General features: G+C 49.3%; 1 protein-coding gene across 1 annotated transcript in view; it reads left to right on the top strand.

The window, feature by feature from the left end:
- ADAMTS9 (ADAM metallopeptidase with thrombospondin type 1 motif, 9) overlaps positions 1-16269 on the top strand; it is a gene marked incomplete at both ends in the record, with an annotated part of 59284 nt that overhangs the window by 24794 nt on the left and 18221 nt on the right. Inside the window, 17 exon segments of the mRNA XM_010157792.1 lie at positions 1422-1603; positions 1700-1836; positions 2457-2574; positions 2839-2934; positions 5677-5843; positions 5953-6082; positions 6627-6753; positions 8454-8664; positions 9392-9556; positions 10676-10805; positions 10808-10839; positions 11719-11838; positions 13639-13743; positions 13897-14064; positions 14260-14544; positions 15190-15351; positions 15944-16120. Of these exon segments, the coding sequence (XP_010156094.1) occupies positions 1422-1603; positions 1700-1836; positions 2457-2574; positions 2839-2934; positions 5677-5843; positions 5953-6082; positions 6627-6753; positions 8454-8664; positions 9392-9556; positions 10676-10805; positions 10808-10839; positions 11719-11838; positions 13639-13743; positions 13897-14064; positions 14260-14544; positions 15190-15351; positions 15944-16120 (2512 nt within the window).

A 16269-nucleotide genomic window follows, 5' to 3' on the forward strand; every position in this document is an offset into this window, starting at 1 on the left:
ACCTAAACTATTCTGTGATCAAATAAATGATTCAGAGAAGGGAAATCGAGAGACCAAGGAGTCTTCTATGCATGCACTGCTTTCCCATCCATCTCTGTGGAGTATCCTGTATTTCTTTGTGGCACTGAAAATCAATGTTATATGAGGCTGACATATTTTTCAGGGTCAGCTCTTAGTGTTTACTCTGTGAAAAGCAATGCTGGCTTAAAAACACCCTAAAACTGTCAGGGCAGTTTGGGACTGGTTTGAAGTGTCAGAAGGGTGAGCGTGCTTCAGCCCCAGTGCTGGCTGTGGGGAGTGTGGGCTTTGTATGACTTCAGTTCCCAGTGGGTCACTGTTCTGACGTGTGCTCCATGCTGGTGCAAGTGCTTGTTCTGCTCACAAGCTGGGTAGAAGGTGTAGGTTTAGTGGTTATCTTGCAGCAGAGGCTGGAGCTGGGCACAGACATCATCTTGAGCTTTGAGGGCCGCTCTTTGCCTCGTGCCCTGGGACAGCGTGGTCAGGGCATGGCAGCTCAGGCTGCTCTTGCCCTTTATTGACTCCCCTGAAATGCTCTGTTAAAGGGAGAGGCTGGGGCTAACCGCAGCTGGTGGAGGCTTTCCCGTGCTGATGACTGGGGGGTGTGTTAACTTCATCTGCCCTGAGCGCAGGTCCTAGTTGGTATAATTTTTCCTTTTTGGGTAATTACTGTTTTGCCCAAGTTGACCCTGGCAACATCTCATCTAGGCTGCAGTATCTTTCTTTCTGTAACATCAGAGAAAAGCAAAGCTGCCTGGGTAGCCCTGTAGCTTTTATTATGCATCTTAATGGTGGTGGTAGCTTGTAGAAGCCTCCACCATGCCCTCCCAATTTCATTTGGAGTTTTGGAAGAGAACAGCAGAGACGGTGGTTTTTTTTTTTTTAACATTTAAAGCATAGTGTATCCTTCTCTATTTAATTATTACAATTCATTATCTTCATAGAAGGCTGTACATAGGTGAAAATATGAAATCTCACTGAAGTTTCTAGAGGAAATGTCCTGTGAACAGTCCGTGAATAGGATAGCTTGGAGCCCAAGGGTACTTTCCTCACAGCATTACCGTAGCTGCATGAATCCCTACCATTCTGCTGGGCTCCTCCGACGCCATCCACGTGCGGCTCACTCCCTCTCCGCTCCTGACAGCGGCTGGGGTGGGAGAGGCTTTTTCTGCCCCCGAAGTGAGCTGTTATCTGGGTAAAGGCTCCATCTACACGAGGACAATAATGGTTTTGTGACTACAGCCCTGCACCTGCGAGTCACGAAATCCCAAATGACGGTTTCTCTTAGGCTTATCCCCCGGCTTTGGGGTGACTTGGTGACCGACTGCTGAACGGGTGCAGAACTGCCGTTGCATCTCATTTCCAGCCCGGTCCCAGCCAGCTTCTCTTTCTTGTTTCCGCAGGCCAAAAAATGGTGGGAAATACTGTGTGGGTCGTCGCATGAAGTTTAAATCCTGCAACACCGAACCCTGCTCAAAGCTGAAGAAGGATTTTCGGGACGAGCAGTGTGCCGACTTCGACGGGAAGCACTTTAACATCAACGGGCTGCCCACGAACGTGCGCTGGGTTCCCAAATACAGCGGCAGTAAGTGGCTGGGGGGGGATGCACGTCCTGTGTCACCCTGTCAGGTTGATTTTATTGGATAAAATACTTGCTGGTTTTTCCCCCTGCCGTCCCCAGTCCTGATGAAGGATCGGTGCAAGTTGTTCTGCCGGGTGGCGGGAAACACAGCGTATTACCAACTGCGGGATCGCGTCATCGACGGGACACCCTGCGGCCCCGACACCAATGACATCTGCGTGCAGGGCCTTTGCCGGGTAAGGACGTTCCCTTCTCGTTAGCAGCGGGGGTTGGAATTTTGCACGGCATGCCGGCACTTCCGCGCCTCTCTGTACGCAGTGCCCTCTTCGCGCGGGGGCTGCCGGCAGCATCCGCCGGCTCCCCAAGCCCTGGCTGGGCTGAGGCTTGTGGCAACCTCTGGATTTGCAGAATAGCCGTGCATGGAGGATGTCTGTGTGTCTGCCCTTTGTTACTCAGGGCCGTGGAGGTCCGAGCATGAATCCAAATGACAGTTCCTTCTGTGCTCTGCCCTGGTTCTTCCCGGTCAGACCCTGGAGCGTTTTACATTTCCATTCCCAATTATTTTTCACACTTTTCTCTATGGCAACAACTGATGCGACGAGTTTTCTCTAGCAAAGGCACCGCCTGGTGCACATGGCAGTTGTGATTCTGGCTTTATAAAAAAAGCCTTTTGTTTGAAAACGGTGTGGGATGGCCACACTGTAAATCAGCGGAAAAATGTGGGGAAGCAAAGCAATTTGTCTCATGGCAGCCTTTTGCATACAAAGCTCTTGTGTGCCTTAATTGGGAGGTTTGTAAATGCTGTTCGAGTCTGGATTTGTTCAATCTAGTGTTTTTTTCAATTTTTCTCTTAAAGCAAGCTGGATGCGATCATGTGCTGAATTCAAAGGCAAGAAGAGATAAATGTGGTGTTTGTGGTGGGGATAATTCTTCATGCAAAACTGTTGCGGGCACATTTAACACGGTGCATTATGGTAAGAATCTGTTACTAAAAACTTTATAGTGAAAAATGTGGGTCTATAAAAGCCATTACCACACTTAAGCTACAAAAACACTGATGTATAATGTGAAATCCTTCTAGCTATAGGATATTCCATTTTATAACTATTTATGCTATCCCTAAATGAAAAGTATCAGCTTGTGTAATGTGAAGTAATTTTGCTTATTTCCCTTTCCCCTGTAAAAAGCAAATGAAATGTCTGTGTAATAGCCTTGACTTTCTGTTAAATCCCTTCTAGGCTATAACGTCGTGGTCCGCATCCCAGCTGGTGCAACTAATATTGATGTGCGTCAGCACAGTTACTCAGGGAAACCAGAGGATGACAACTACCTGGGTGAGTTGCGGTCCTTGTGTCAGTCCAGAACTCTGCTTTATCGTCTGGTTGTGGTGATAGAGCAACTGGCTTCTCCTCTGCCAGCGAGGATGAAGCATTTGTTCAAGGGAGGGGTTTTCTTATTGAGAATTTAGCTCATATGTCTACCCAGCATTCAGCCTTATCTTGCTCCTTCTTTTTGTCCATGCCATCCTCGATGCAAAGTTTGAGAGGCTCTTAGCTTTTAAGGAATATCCCCTTAGAGTATCTTTGGGTCTGGGAAGGACTATTGAGCCTGGGCTGTGGGTGGGAGCTGGGGTACAAAGCTGGGAACCAGACTTCTCAGTTCTGCTGGAGTCTCGTCTCTGCTGTCACCATGCCTTGGCTGGAGGGTACATATGCCATACCCTGAGAGACTTGTGTACAAACAAGTCCAAAGAGAAATTATTTTCTAATCCTCTGAGAATAATAGTTCTGATTTCACTTAGGCTGAGCCCTTCTTGTCCCTGCCTGACACATGTAACTGTAATGAAATAGCCTGAGCCAAAGATGTTGGTTTGATTTAAACCTAACAGTAACTTGGCCTTCAGCTGTTGGACATTCATAGTCACCCTCTAACGTGTGGATATGTCTCTAGAGCCAGATGAAAATGCTTCCGGTGCTCTGCCAGACCAGCACACATGCTTTTAGCATGGCCATGTGTTTCTTTGGGTTTTTTCCCGACATGCTGATCAGTAATTTACCCCACGGAGAGATCAGTTTGGGTTCAGTAGTGGAGATAACAGAACTCCACATTACGACTGACATGACACCTGCCACTTGGAGGCTGGTTTTGCCATTAAGCTCTGTTTGTGTCCCTCAGAGTCTGTTCTGGCTGACGACGGAGCACAGAGTCAGGCTTTGGCCCCATGCGGTCCTGGGGAGATGACTGCTTTCCCGGCTCTGTTCCCTCTCTTTGCACACCTCCTGGTAGTGCAGGGTTCCTCACTTACATCCTGGAGCAGGGCACTTGATCTCATTTCATCTCAAAATCCATGAGTTGTTGAGCATTTTTGCAAAATACGGAGCTCAGCCCAACTGCTCACTGTATTTGGGTATGTTAAAAGTGGGACTAGACTGGTGATTCCCATCCCGTTGAAGGGCAGGGAACTGATTTCTTTGTGTCACTTGAGAAACAAGTAGAGGAGACTGTCGTGCACCAAAGGGAAACGGTGCTGACGGCTTTGGCTGTCGCTCTGAGAAGCCATCCATGTGGCTTGAACCCTTTGTTCGGGCACAAAATTTTGGGATGGGTCCTCCCTGTCCTGCTGGGGCGACATCCTGTCCTTGTATGGACATGGCCGTTGCCTTACAGCCGCGTTGCATCGTTTCTGCACCTTCACAAGCGAGATGCTGCAGCACGAATGCATGTTGGTACCAAGAAAACCTTACCCAGATGGGATAGTTTTCCACACTGGGTGAGGGAGGTGCGTTTCATTACTCCTCTTTCCTAGAAAGACCATCCTTCCTGTGTTGTTCCTATTCAAACTGGTTCACCCCAGAAGGAGCCCCAAACTCAGCTCTTCTTGGAGGGCCTTTAATCTTCTTGGGAAGCAATGAAGTCAAATCTTCTTTAATGTTGCTTTAATATTGCTGGGAAAGCATCTCTTTGCATTAGGCCTGAATAGAAGCAAATGAGAAGTGTGCATGTGTCCACTTATTTTGCGGCTCACTGAGTGTGAAATCTTGGGCCCTCAGTACTGTGAACCTTGTAGTTGCTTAACAATTTAGGAGGAATTTGATGTTGTCATCAAGTCCAAGACCTGTACCTACTGTTGTAGGAGATACAGTAAACGGGAAGGAATCCTTTAACGAGTTTTACTACTGCCTAATGACATTAAAGCCCCCAAAGTGTGGAATTTGGTTGAGTATAGCGTGCGCCTTGCGAGGTTTTTCTCCATCTCTGTCTGTTTGCTACCAAGCAGTGTTTTGCTTCATTATCTCTCCTCATTTTGTGTAAAAAGCTTCCCTTTGGTGTTTTAGTGTTAAGTTTAGGTTTTTTAGTACAGAGGCTTTGTAGTAATGTAGCTGTGATGGGTGAAATGGTGGGGAAACTAACTTAGGAAATTAGCTACATAATCGCATTAGTGTGAAGTTGTGCAGCAGACTGCTGTTTTCAGGAAACTGTTCCTTTTATAAAGCATTTAGGCTTTAAGCCTTCAGTGCTTTCACATACCTTAAGATCTGGAATAATAAAAAGTATGGGGGACGGAGGAGGGGGGAGAGGAGGGAGAGAAGGGGTCAGATACTGACCAAACTCCCTGTAATTATCTATTAGAAAATGACGTTTGGGCAATTAGGGCTACACACATTTACCCTAAGAACACACCTGGAAACCACGGGGAAGCCACCCTATCCGCACGGCTAACAAAAAGCTTTGGGCAGGATTATTCCTGCGGCGTAGGAGAGGATGCAGCCCGTGTGCGCTGCGTACAGCAGCTGGCCCCGCATGCCTTTTGGGTATCTCCCTGCCTTGGGTTGTGGGTGAGTTATTTAGCAACAACTTTGGGCATTCAGCCTTCTTTTTAATGAGGCTCTGCGGTGGAAAAAAAAGAAGGCACGATCTCTGTAAGAGCTCTGCTCTACATCCTTTCTGTTTGAGGGTGCCAGTGGGTTTTTCCTCCCGCCCCGGCGAAAGGGAGCACTGAGAGCGCGTGACTCACGTTGTTATGTACGTATGAGTTAATTCTGCGTCTTTAGTTCTTGTTTTTTGCACCTATGCAGCCTTATCTAACAGTCAAGGAGACTTTATATTAAATGGAGACTTTGTCGTCAGTATGTTTAAAAGGGAAATCAAAGTTGGGAATGCTGTGATCGAATACAGCGGATCGGATAATGCTATTGAAAGGATTAATTCTACAGATCGGATTGAGCAAGAAATAACGCTTCAGGTGAAGTATATGTTGTGCGTGTGGCAGAGTCCGCTCAGCGTTATTGGACTGAAAACAGTGGGCAGTGCAGTCTGTTGGTTTACTCCGCTTCATCTGGTCTTCCCCTCAGGTTTTATCAGTGGGCAATTTGTACAATCCCGACGTTCGTTACACGTTTAATATCCCCATTGAGGACAAACCTCAGCAGTTTTACTGGAATGCTTATGGCCCGTGGCAGCCCTGCAGTAAACTCTGCCAAGGTGGGTGCTTGGGAAGGCTTCGTTTTGTCCTGGATTTGTCTGGGATCTGGGCAGTACTGTCAAATCCCTCTGATTCTTTTGAGATTCTGACGTTGTGGGGGTGCTCCTGTCCCTGGGCTGTAGCTGTAGATAATTGTACAAGGTGTAGCCCTGCTCTGCTGCTTCTGGGTGTCAGAGCCTTTGCAGCCCTCCTGCACCCACCAAGCCTTACAGCCTGGTTTGCAGGTGAGGAAGCTCAGGCGCAGGAAAGGTGACATGGCATTTCCTAAGGCTGCAGAAGGCATCAGTGGCTGGTTTTGGGCTGATATCCAGGCATGGCCGGTGCTGACCCTGTGAACACCCAGCGCCCATCCTTTCAGGCGGGCTGCAGCTCTCTGCCTCCAGCTGCTTGTCTGCATTAAACCCTTCCTGCCCTTCCTAGAGAGTCTTAACCCCCTCCCTGTTTCTGAAAGAAATTTAAAAGCGTAGTTAAACATCTTGCAAATGCCACTATAAAATAAGTAAGAGAAATGACTGATTTGATCGCGGGTGTTTTCCTGTGCAGGAGAACGAAAACGGAAACCCGTGTGTACGAGAGAGTCGGACCAGCTCACGGTGTCGGACCAACGATGCGACCGAATTCCCCAGCCCGACCCCATCGCTGAGCCTTGTAGCACAGAATGTGAATTAAGGTGCACTCTACTCAGCCATGTATATACTTTACATCGTATATTTATTGTTTACTCCTCTTTCCTTTCACCTCTCACCATAATTCCTTTTCTCACCAGATTGTATTGGATTTAAAAAAAGAAAAGGATTAGCAGTTGCCTCTTTGTCAACCAAGAGGGATTGACATCCACCAGCTGTGTTTTGAGAGGCACTTTTTCTACATTTTCACATTTCTCTTGTTGGATTAAATTAGTGCTAACTAGAAAACATTTCACCTAATGTGGAAAAATCTCCCTGTGCAGTGAAATGCCTGAAATTCACATCTGCCTGGATCAGAAATGCTCAGCATCATCCTATAAACAGCCGGCAAAGAGAGGGGAAAAACATATGCTTAATGCAAAAGAGTAGCTAAGTCTTGGATTTATCATCATTTGCTTAAAGTGAAGAATAGGCTTCAGTGTAGAGCGGGTTTGGGGCTGTCCCCAGACAGCTCCTGGTGAGCTGGAATTGGTGGAGCACAGACTAGATCATCACAACCCATTTTCCTTTAAAAAGCAATCTGTTTTCCTTTCTGGAGCTTAACTGTGGTGGCATTAAAGGGCTGCTGGTGAAGCAATTCAGATGGATGTGTTTCCCAAGGGGTTTCCCTGGCTATGCTAAACCAGGGGCTAGTGGGGGATGTAGGTCGGGTTGTCGCGGTAACAGCTGTTGCCATTGCAACAGGTTGGAAACTTGAGACGGGCAAATTCAGGAGTTTGAAAAGCGGGCAGGAATGGGAGCACTCCACCATTCAGGAGCTATTGACTCCAAATCCCCTTGATCTTATTTTCCTAGCTGTGCTGAGGTTTGTGCTCTGGCTTGGGAGCTGGGCTCTGCAATCCCCAAACCGTCTCCAGGACTCCCAGGGGACATCGCTGCCCCCTTCCCTGGAGCCTCTCTGCAAGGTCCAGGGGCAGTTGGCTCCTGCTGACCCCAGGGTCTCCCACAGCTCCCTGGATCAGGCCCCATCTCCAGCATCTCTCACCAGAGCGAGGGCCAGGGCTGATGTAAAGCCAGGGGTATAGCCCCAGAGGGGTCCTCGAGGGTCACCAGTGCTGGCCATTGCTGCCCTTCCCAGGAGAGATGCACCAGGGTGGGAGTCAATCCGTCAGGGGACATCCCTGATCCCCGCTGACCTTCTGGGGCTCATGCATCTTGAAGCAAGCCATCAGCTTGTGCTTTGGAGTGCTGTTTTTCAGGCATCCTGAGCTGTGGAGTGTCTTGTCACACCTCTAAGCCTGTGAAGATCATTTGCTGGAGCTGTATTTTTCAGCTTTTCATTCTTAGAGGCCGAGGTGGCACTCCGGCAGGTCAGTGTGGGGTAGAAAGCCTTCAAAGCACTGCTCTTGGCCTGGCCCACGGGCTCCTGGCGCTCTCCCGCAGGGATGCAGCCTGGCTGTGCTGCCGTAAGAGACCCGGTGATGATTCCTTCCCTCTAAGGAGCAATGCCAGGGTTAATTGCTTCATGGTTTTGGCAGCCACAAAGTGTTGGGAACTACTGTAAAGAGCCAAAACATCCAGTTCAAGAACATCTATCCCTTATTTATGCTGGAGACGTTACCTGCAGAGTCCCAGAGCCCCCCAGCTCCTTCTGCCTCTTGTGATCCTCTCCAAGGCAGGCGCCTTCACGCGGGATGGTGGGTTTTCGCTGTGCTGAGGCTAACGTTTGCTCTCCCTGGCTCAGGTGGCACGTCGCGAGGAAGAGCGAGTGCACGGCCCAGTGCGGGCTGGGCTACCGCACCCTGGAGATCTACTGCTCCAAGTACAGCCGGCTGGAGGGGAAGATAGAGAAGGTCGACGACCGGTTCTGTAGCAGCCAGCCCAAGCCCAGCACGAAGGAGAAGTGCACCGGAGACTGTAACGTGGGCGGGTGGCGGTACTCGGCCTGGACTGAGGTAAGGGATGCTCGGCAGTGGGGCAGATGCCGTCTCCTCCTTGCATGCAGCTGTCAGGCTGTTTAGTTTGCAAACAGCATATAAAAGTTAGCTACAGTGATTCTGCTTCCAGTGCTTTTTCTGGAGGACGCTATAGTCCAGATCAACCTGGTACTCCTCATTTTTCCCTGCAATGAATTTACGGGTTGAAGCATCCCAAGGTCTGTCTTCACTAGGCTGAGCCACGCTGGCTGTCTTCTCCCACCAAAACCAGCCCCACTGCCGGGACCATCAGTAGACAACTTCTGAGATTTGTTTCCATTACACTTTTTAGCTTTTCTGTGGCCAAGAATATTCCTGAAGGCAGATCTGGCACCAAGAGTATGATGAGCCTGGGGCTTTCCAGGGAGTGCACAGTGCAGAGGGGCTGGCTGGAATTGCTCTCTGCTAAAATGAGGACAAGCAACAGCCATTTGGGAGAGCTGAAAGGCAACACTTGTAGAAGTAATAATGGGGTTATAAGCCAAAAAGAATTTGTGAAATTCATTGCTGTGAGATTTTATGAAGCTTAGCAAGATTGGCCTTTTAAAGGAATATATAAAGTAACGGCCTGATGCTTGAAGTACAAGTTGTTCTTCCAGAGGTTTGCTGCAGTCTCCTCACAGTCCTGACTGCAAGGAGGGATAAATGGTCTCTCAGCCCTTAAGAGAATGACAGAAAGTATTTACTCGGTGTCTCTCCTTCCCAGTGCTCCAAGAGCTGCGGCGGGGGCACGCGGCGGCGGCGAGCCATGTGTGTGAACACCTACAACGACGTCCTGGATGACAGCAAGTGCAGTCAGCAGGAGAAGCTGACAGTGCAGCGATGCAGCGACTTCTTGTGCCCGCAGTGGAAAACGGGCGACTGGTCCGAGGTAGGTGCTGGCCCCAGGGTGGGCTCACACTGCTGGGGCTGGTGCCTGCAAAGGGACAGCTCTGTCCCTGCTCATCCCTCGTGTTTTGCTTGCGCAGCCTGCCAGGAGGGGTGATGGCATCATGCCTCCTGCAGAAGGTCTCCCCAAGCCGGTGCACAGGGAGGTTTGATCCAGGCAGCAAAATCACTTGCCTGGTCACCACTGGTCAAGTGGCCAATTCCCTCCCTGCAAAGCCACAGGGGGGTAATTCCTCACCAATCCTGCAGTAATTTCTCACTGTTCCTCTGCAGCTTTGGAAAAAAAAAAAAACAACAACAACTTTCTGCCCTCATTTTCCGTTGATATTGTCCTCATGAGCCCTGGCAGCTCTGGCTGTCACTGGAGGGCAGGATTTCACCCTACTAATGTCTTGCTCAGCCCCCTTTCCGTGCTATTTATTACTGTTACCTCTTCCATTGGTGCTGATGTCCTTCACAATGCAACAAAACCACATCTTGATAGGCTTTTCCCTGCAGCAGGACCAGGGATATCGGAGAACGGTCCTTTAAGGCTGCTCATCACCTTTGTGGACAAATAGCTCTCGTTTCTATGAATCACGTTCTTTTAAGAAATAACAAAGGCAATCAAGTTGGAATGGGGATTGTTCTCTGCAAAATATCTATCTTCTGGGTCGAGCTGCTGGAAGAGGCATCAGCCTGCGGGAGCTGAGACCCTTAACATGCACGCTCAGAGCCGAGCCAGTTCTTTGCGAGCCTTTGGCACCCCGTTGTGCACAGCTAAAGTCTGGTTGAGTAGTGCTGTGGCTTTGCCCTACGTCTTGCAGCTGCTGGAAGCAAAGAGCCTTCACGGTCTCGCTTGGTCTGTGCTGAAGGGTCCCAGCCCAGCTGTGCTCTCCATGCTCCAGCTCTGGACTAAATCCGGAGAGAAATCCTGTCCTGCTGCAGGATGATCATGTTTTTTCCAGCACACATGGTCATTAGCTAAATAGCTGCCCCTCGGCACCGGTTTTGAAGCAGTGGTTGCAGGGGGTCCCCAGGGTTTATTTGTCGGTGCTGGGACAGACGCTGAGCTGGCAGCGCATCCCCAGCACTGCCTGAACTTGCGCTTTACTCCTTGCAGTGCCTGGTCACCTGTGGAAAAGGGCATAAACACCGCCAGACCTGGTGCCAGTTTGGAGAAGATCGGTTAAACAACAGGTTTTGTGATCCTGAAACGAAGCCGGAGTCGGTGCAGACGTGCCAGCAGCAGGAGGTGCTTCGTGGCAAGTGGGGCCGTGGGGCCAGGTACCGCAGGGCTGCCGTGGGGCTCCTGGTCTGTGGGACTTCGGTGCTTGTGGCCGAGGCTGGGCTCTACCCTTTCATCCACGTTCAGCCGCAAAACTGTGTTAATTGATTTGCACTCCAAAGCAGCCCCTGTTCGCTTGGGTTCAGCGGATGAACACCAATAACAGTACCTGCCCTTTGTGCTAAATTTAATCTGTGTCATACTAAATTGGCTGTGATTTTCAAAAAAAAAAAAAAGGTTTCCAAGGTTACACTCCTAAATCCGTATTTAGCCATGTAAATACGTGGCCTAATTTTCACAGGAAAGCTGGTCACATTGAATAGCTGTTGTTGCTTTTAATGTTTTCCAGTTTCTGGGTTGGTGAGGGTTTTTTCTTTTTCTGTTAAAATGCAAGTTGCTTATTTCTTCTAGAGTGTTCTGGCATCTATTTTTCCACAAAGCTGTTAGCTCTTGACTTAAAAAAAAAGCAGCAACAAACCCACACCAGTTGTCCCAGTCAGACTTGTTTCCCATCAGCAATATTATTCATTAGCCACTTGTGCTACCATGGGGCTGAACAACCACTTCTAAAGAAGGATATGATGCAGGTTCTACCAGACTATGATTTACTGTGTGCAGGAAAGTAAATCATTTAAATGCTCGCACCTTCATTACCGAGGAAGCAAGTGAAGCGTGTGAGGCTCTGGTGGGCGCAGTGAATTAAAACTTGGACCTAATTTAAAGCTGAAATGCGTGAAGTGGAGAGAAACCAGAAGGGAAGCTGGGTTTTATTTTGCTGCTCGGGCTACGTGTCTGAACACAGGCTGGGCTGATTAATATTTTCTAACCAAAGCAGCGACTCAGCCCGGGCACTTGTTTCTCCCATCTGTCCTCTCCAGTGCACGATGACCTGTGGCCAAGGCTACCAGATGAGAGCGGTGAAGTGTGTCGTGGGCACCTACGTGTCAGTGGTGGATGATAACGAGTGTAACGCTGCGACCAGGCCAACAGACACCCAGGTAAATCCTCCTGTCCCGTCTCCATCTTTTGCCAGTGTGCGTACAGGCACCTGCAAGCTGCAGCGTCAGGGGGCGTCTTGCTGCCGCAAAGGTGATGTTTGTTCCGAACATCAGCCCGTGCAGGGCAGTATCTTGGTCTGCTGTATGGCTGTTGGAGGGGTGCAGCGTAGCTCCTGTTTTGGTGGAGGTGGGATAGAGAAGCTGTATTTGGGGAATTCCCATCCAGACCCTCTCCATCTGGTGAACTTTGTGCTCTGAAGCACCAGATTGCCAAAAAGGCAACAGACAGCTTGGTATGAGGGCATCGAGACTTTGTAGGGTTGAGATTACCTTTTCTTATGGATTATATCTGTGGAGTTCTCGTCATAGGATGGGACATGCGAGGGGCTGTCTGGATTCAGAGCTAAGGCTGGTCTCCAAGAGCTCGTGAGCTAAAGAAGCAGCAGTAGATGAATAAGGGAAGACAACCAGAGACCGGGCGGATAAGATGGGACAGTATTTACTAGCCTCAGAATCTGGGGTCTCAGCACAGCAGACCCCTCCTTTGGCTTGCACAGGGTCTGGGATGTTGGGCTGGGCTGACGTGGCTGCAGGACTGTTCCTGTGTGGTACAAATGATGGGCCATCATCTGTTGTCTGTTGCACGTGACGGTATAGCGTACATGCCAGCTGCAATTCCAGACATATTCTCCTCTGGTCGGATAAATTGAGAAACGTTGCGCACCCTTCAGAAATTCGCTGAGGAAGCTTTCCATGCTGTTTGTTGGTACCTGGAAGCAAATGTGTAAATTCCCATTTCAAGCAGGGGATGTGCCTGTGGTGTCCCAAGGGGCTGAATAAAACAGAAGGTGACGGTCTATCTGTCATCTAGGGAAGTCGTAGTGCTGGTGCCCTGCCCAGCTTCGGTCCCGCGTGACTTCACAGAGTTTAACTAAGGCCACAACATTTAGGAAAGGGCTGTTTTTCCCATGTATGGAGACCAACTGCACTAGGGTTAACAAACCCACTTGTTATCAGCCATCGCTTGGCATGAACGTCGCCAGTGTAAGTAAAATCACAGCAATGCGGAAACCGTTTGTGCCATTTGTCAAGAGCTGCTCCCTCCCTTGCAGTGACAATCAGCATTAATTTCCTTTTTGGCAACGACTACTCGTAGGCTCATGCAGTAAGGTCATGGCTATTCATCATTTCTGTTGCCAGACCTCCCAGGAGGTCCAGACAGGACCTGAACCCTCCTCTTAGGCACTGTACCAAGGCTGAGCAGAATGACCTGCCTGTCCCCAAAACCTTGCATGCGTAATGTGTGGCAAAGACCAGCACATGGGTGTAGGCGGCCTGGCGGGCTGCAGGGAATCAAAGGGCTGCAATCAGCTCGGCAGCGTAACCTCTGTTAAGTGGGCTGCAGGTCTCACGCTGAAGGAAGAGGGCTTTGAAGGGAGATAAAGTTGCTGCTTTGCAGATGTGTGTTCATACCAGAACTCTCTTAATGAACTTTCATCTTTTGCCTGAAAAACATCTGGTTTTAATGCGTGGAGATGGCACATGGCTATGGGGATCCCTATTGTTGAGTTCCTAAGAAGTCAAAAGTCTGCCGAGGTTCTGCATCTGAAGCCCTTGGGGTATTCATACCAAATTTTGCTGATTTACCAAGAGGACGCAAGGAGAAAGCGTGCCAACACACAAGCACGCAGGTCACAGGTTTTCAAGATGTTGCGTGTGGTTGATAATTACATAGAGGAGGAGATGGAAACGTCTGCAAATTCTTTAATTCCCTCTTTTCCTCTCGTGTTTCATGTACAGGACTGTGAAATAGCAGCATGTCCTCCTCATCCAAATAGTCCCGAAGCCAAGAGATCCATATCAGGCATTCACAGGACACAGTGGAGATTTGGATCCTGGACACCGGTAAGCGTGTGTTGTAATACTTTCAGGATTATTTTACGGTAGACGGTGTGATATTTTTAAGTGTGTTTGACTGACTTTTCATTCCAAAGCCCTGGTAATATATATATATGTGTTGGGAAACTTTCTAGCGGAGTCTTTGTTGCTCTTCCCTAGTGCTCCGCAACGTGCGGGAAGGGTACCCGGATGAGATACGTCAGCTGTCGAGACGACCAGGGCTCGGTGGCTGACGAGTCAGCTTGTTTCCACCTCCCGAAGCCGTCGGCCACGGAGATGTGCACCGTGACGCCGTGTGGGCAGTGGAAGGCCTTGGAGTGGAGCTCTGTAAGCATCGCGCCGTCTCTTGCAGGAGAGCTTTGTAGACCTCGTGGCCGGGAACGTGTTTCATTAATCTGTCACGCTTGCCCTTTTCTAACGGGGAAGATTAAGGTTTTCTGCTGTTGGTTGTCAGCAATAGCTGTCTGCCTGATTTTCAAAGCTGGAAATGTGACTGTCTCTCCTTTTCCCACTGTAATGCAGTGCTCGGTGACTTGTGGTCAAGGTAAGGCAACGCGACAAGTGATCTGCATCAATTACAGTGACCAGCTGGTGGATAGGAGTGAGTGTGATCCAGACGACCTCCCTGCCACCGAGCAAGACTGCTCCATGTCTCCTTGTCATCCAAACAGCCATGACTACGGCAGGCCCATCCACCCTTTCCTCTATCCCGATCATCGCCTGAAACTGCACCCCGGAGGCAGCCCGAACCGAAACCGTGCGCATATACCTGGAGGCAATCAGTGGAGGATTGGCCCCTGGGGTGCTGTAAGTGCCCTGATTTTCTTATTTCTGGGGTTGTTTTTGTCCCCCTGGGATAACCCAGGCTTTTCTTAACTTCACCACACAGGGAAAAGGGAAAGTTCTCCCTGCTTTCTGCTCTCCGCTCACACGAACGAGTGTTGCAGCGGGATGCAGGCATCACTTCCTCAGCCTCTCACACCTTGTATCTCCAAGCCTCTCCAAGCAGAAAGCTGACAGCATCATTTTCCATGAGGCAAAGGCCAACCTCTGCTTCTTGGCTGTCTCCTGGGACATTTACAGCTGTGCAGAGCTGTTGCCAAAGCACAGCAGAGCCTTAATGCCAGCTCCTCTCACCCCAACCAGTTTGCAACGCTTTATCATGGAAGTCCCTAAAGGGAATTAAGCACAAATGGGATGTCAAACACTGCATTACAGGCAGCAGGGATTACTCACCTGCTTAAAACTAGGCTCGTGTTTATTTTCTTTGCTTACTCAGCACCTAAGTCATTGCACTGCTATTAGTAATAGCTGGGTTTTGAAGTTAATAATGTCTGTTAGCTGTATTAAATTTCTAGCTGCTCATTCCCACGCTGCAAGGCACTGGGAAGGACCTGGGAATGCAGAATTATTCCTGTACTCATTGAAGCCGTGGGCAATTGTGTCTTGCAGTGCTCTAGCACGTGTGCGGGGGGGTTCCAGCGGCGGGTCGTGGTGTGCCAGGATGAAAACGGATACACCGCAAATAACTGCGATGAGAAAAGCAAACCCATGGAGCAGAGATCGTGCGAATCTGGCCCCTGTCCACAGTGGGCTTATGGAAACTGGGGAGAGGTGAGTGCACCATTCATCTCCCTGCGCAGGGAAGGCTTTCATTAGTGGGTGGCTGAAAAATGGGAGAAGAGGAGGGTAATGCAGTGACATTTATTAGAAAGATGGGAGCACAAGAGGCAGCCTCTAATAAAATGAACCCTAGCAACTGCTTGGTGGTGTTTTCCTTTCTATTTCTCATGGGAAAATTTTCTTCCCAGGCAAAAGCAAACGCTACAAAAATCGAGATTTTGGGGTTTTGATTTTATTTTTAAGTAAAGTCTAGATTAACTTAAGGCCTTTTTTCTTAATGAAAACGCCACTGCCTTCTGAAAATCCATCCGAGATGCGCAGTTAGAAATGTTAACCTCCAGTATGGTGCTGGGTTTGGCAGCATCACTATGGAGCAGCACAAACAGCTTTAGGAAGAGAGAAGCTGAAGCGGCTGATGCCCCATCTGAGGCTCCTGCAGCGTTTGGGGAGGATTTGGCCAGAGTGGGTTGGTTGGGAACAGAAACAACCGTCGGGTCTCGAGAGATGCTAGTGCTTCAAGCGGCCGGCCGGCAGGATTTTTGCTGCCCAGACCGTGATTGCTCTGTCCTTTGCTGATTTCCAGTGCACGAAGCCATGCGGGGCAGGGACAAGAACACGGCTGGTGGTGTGCCAGCGTCCGAATGGAGAAAGATTTACGGATCTGAGCTGTGAAATCCTTGACAAGCCCCCGGACAGAGAGCAGTGCAATGTGCAGGACTGTCCTAGAGATGCTGCCTGGAGCGCTGGTCCTTGGAGCTCGGTACGACCATAAACTCTTTCTCTTTGTGAACCGTTTTGTGGATATCCCGTAACAACAGATTTAATTTGCTTCAAACCAAGGTGCTAATGCTTCGTGTCTTAAAACTGCACTTAAAGAGGATTATTGACAATATATTCAGAATAACACCT

This window comes from Eurypyga helias, unplaced genomic scaffold, assembly GCF_000690775.1.
Source record: "Eurypyga helias isolate BGI_N326 unplaced genomic scaffold, ASM69077v1 scaffold1358, whole genome shotgun sequence".
Lineage (NCBI taxonomy): Eukaryota > Metazoa > Chordata > Aves > Eurypygiformes > Eurypygidae > Eurypyga > Eurypyga helias.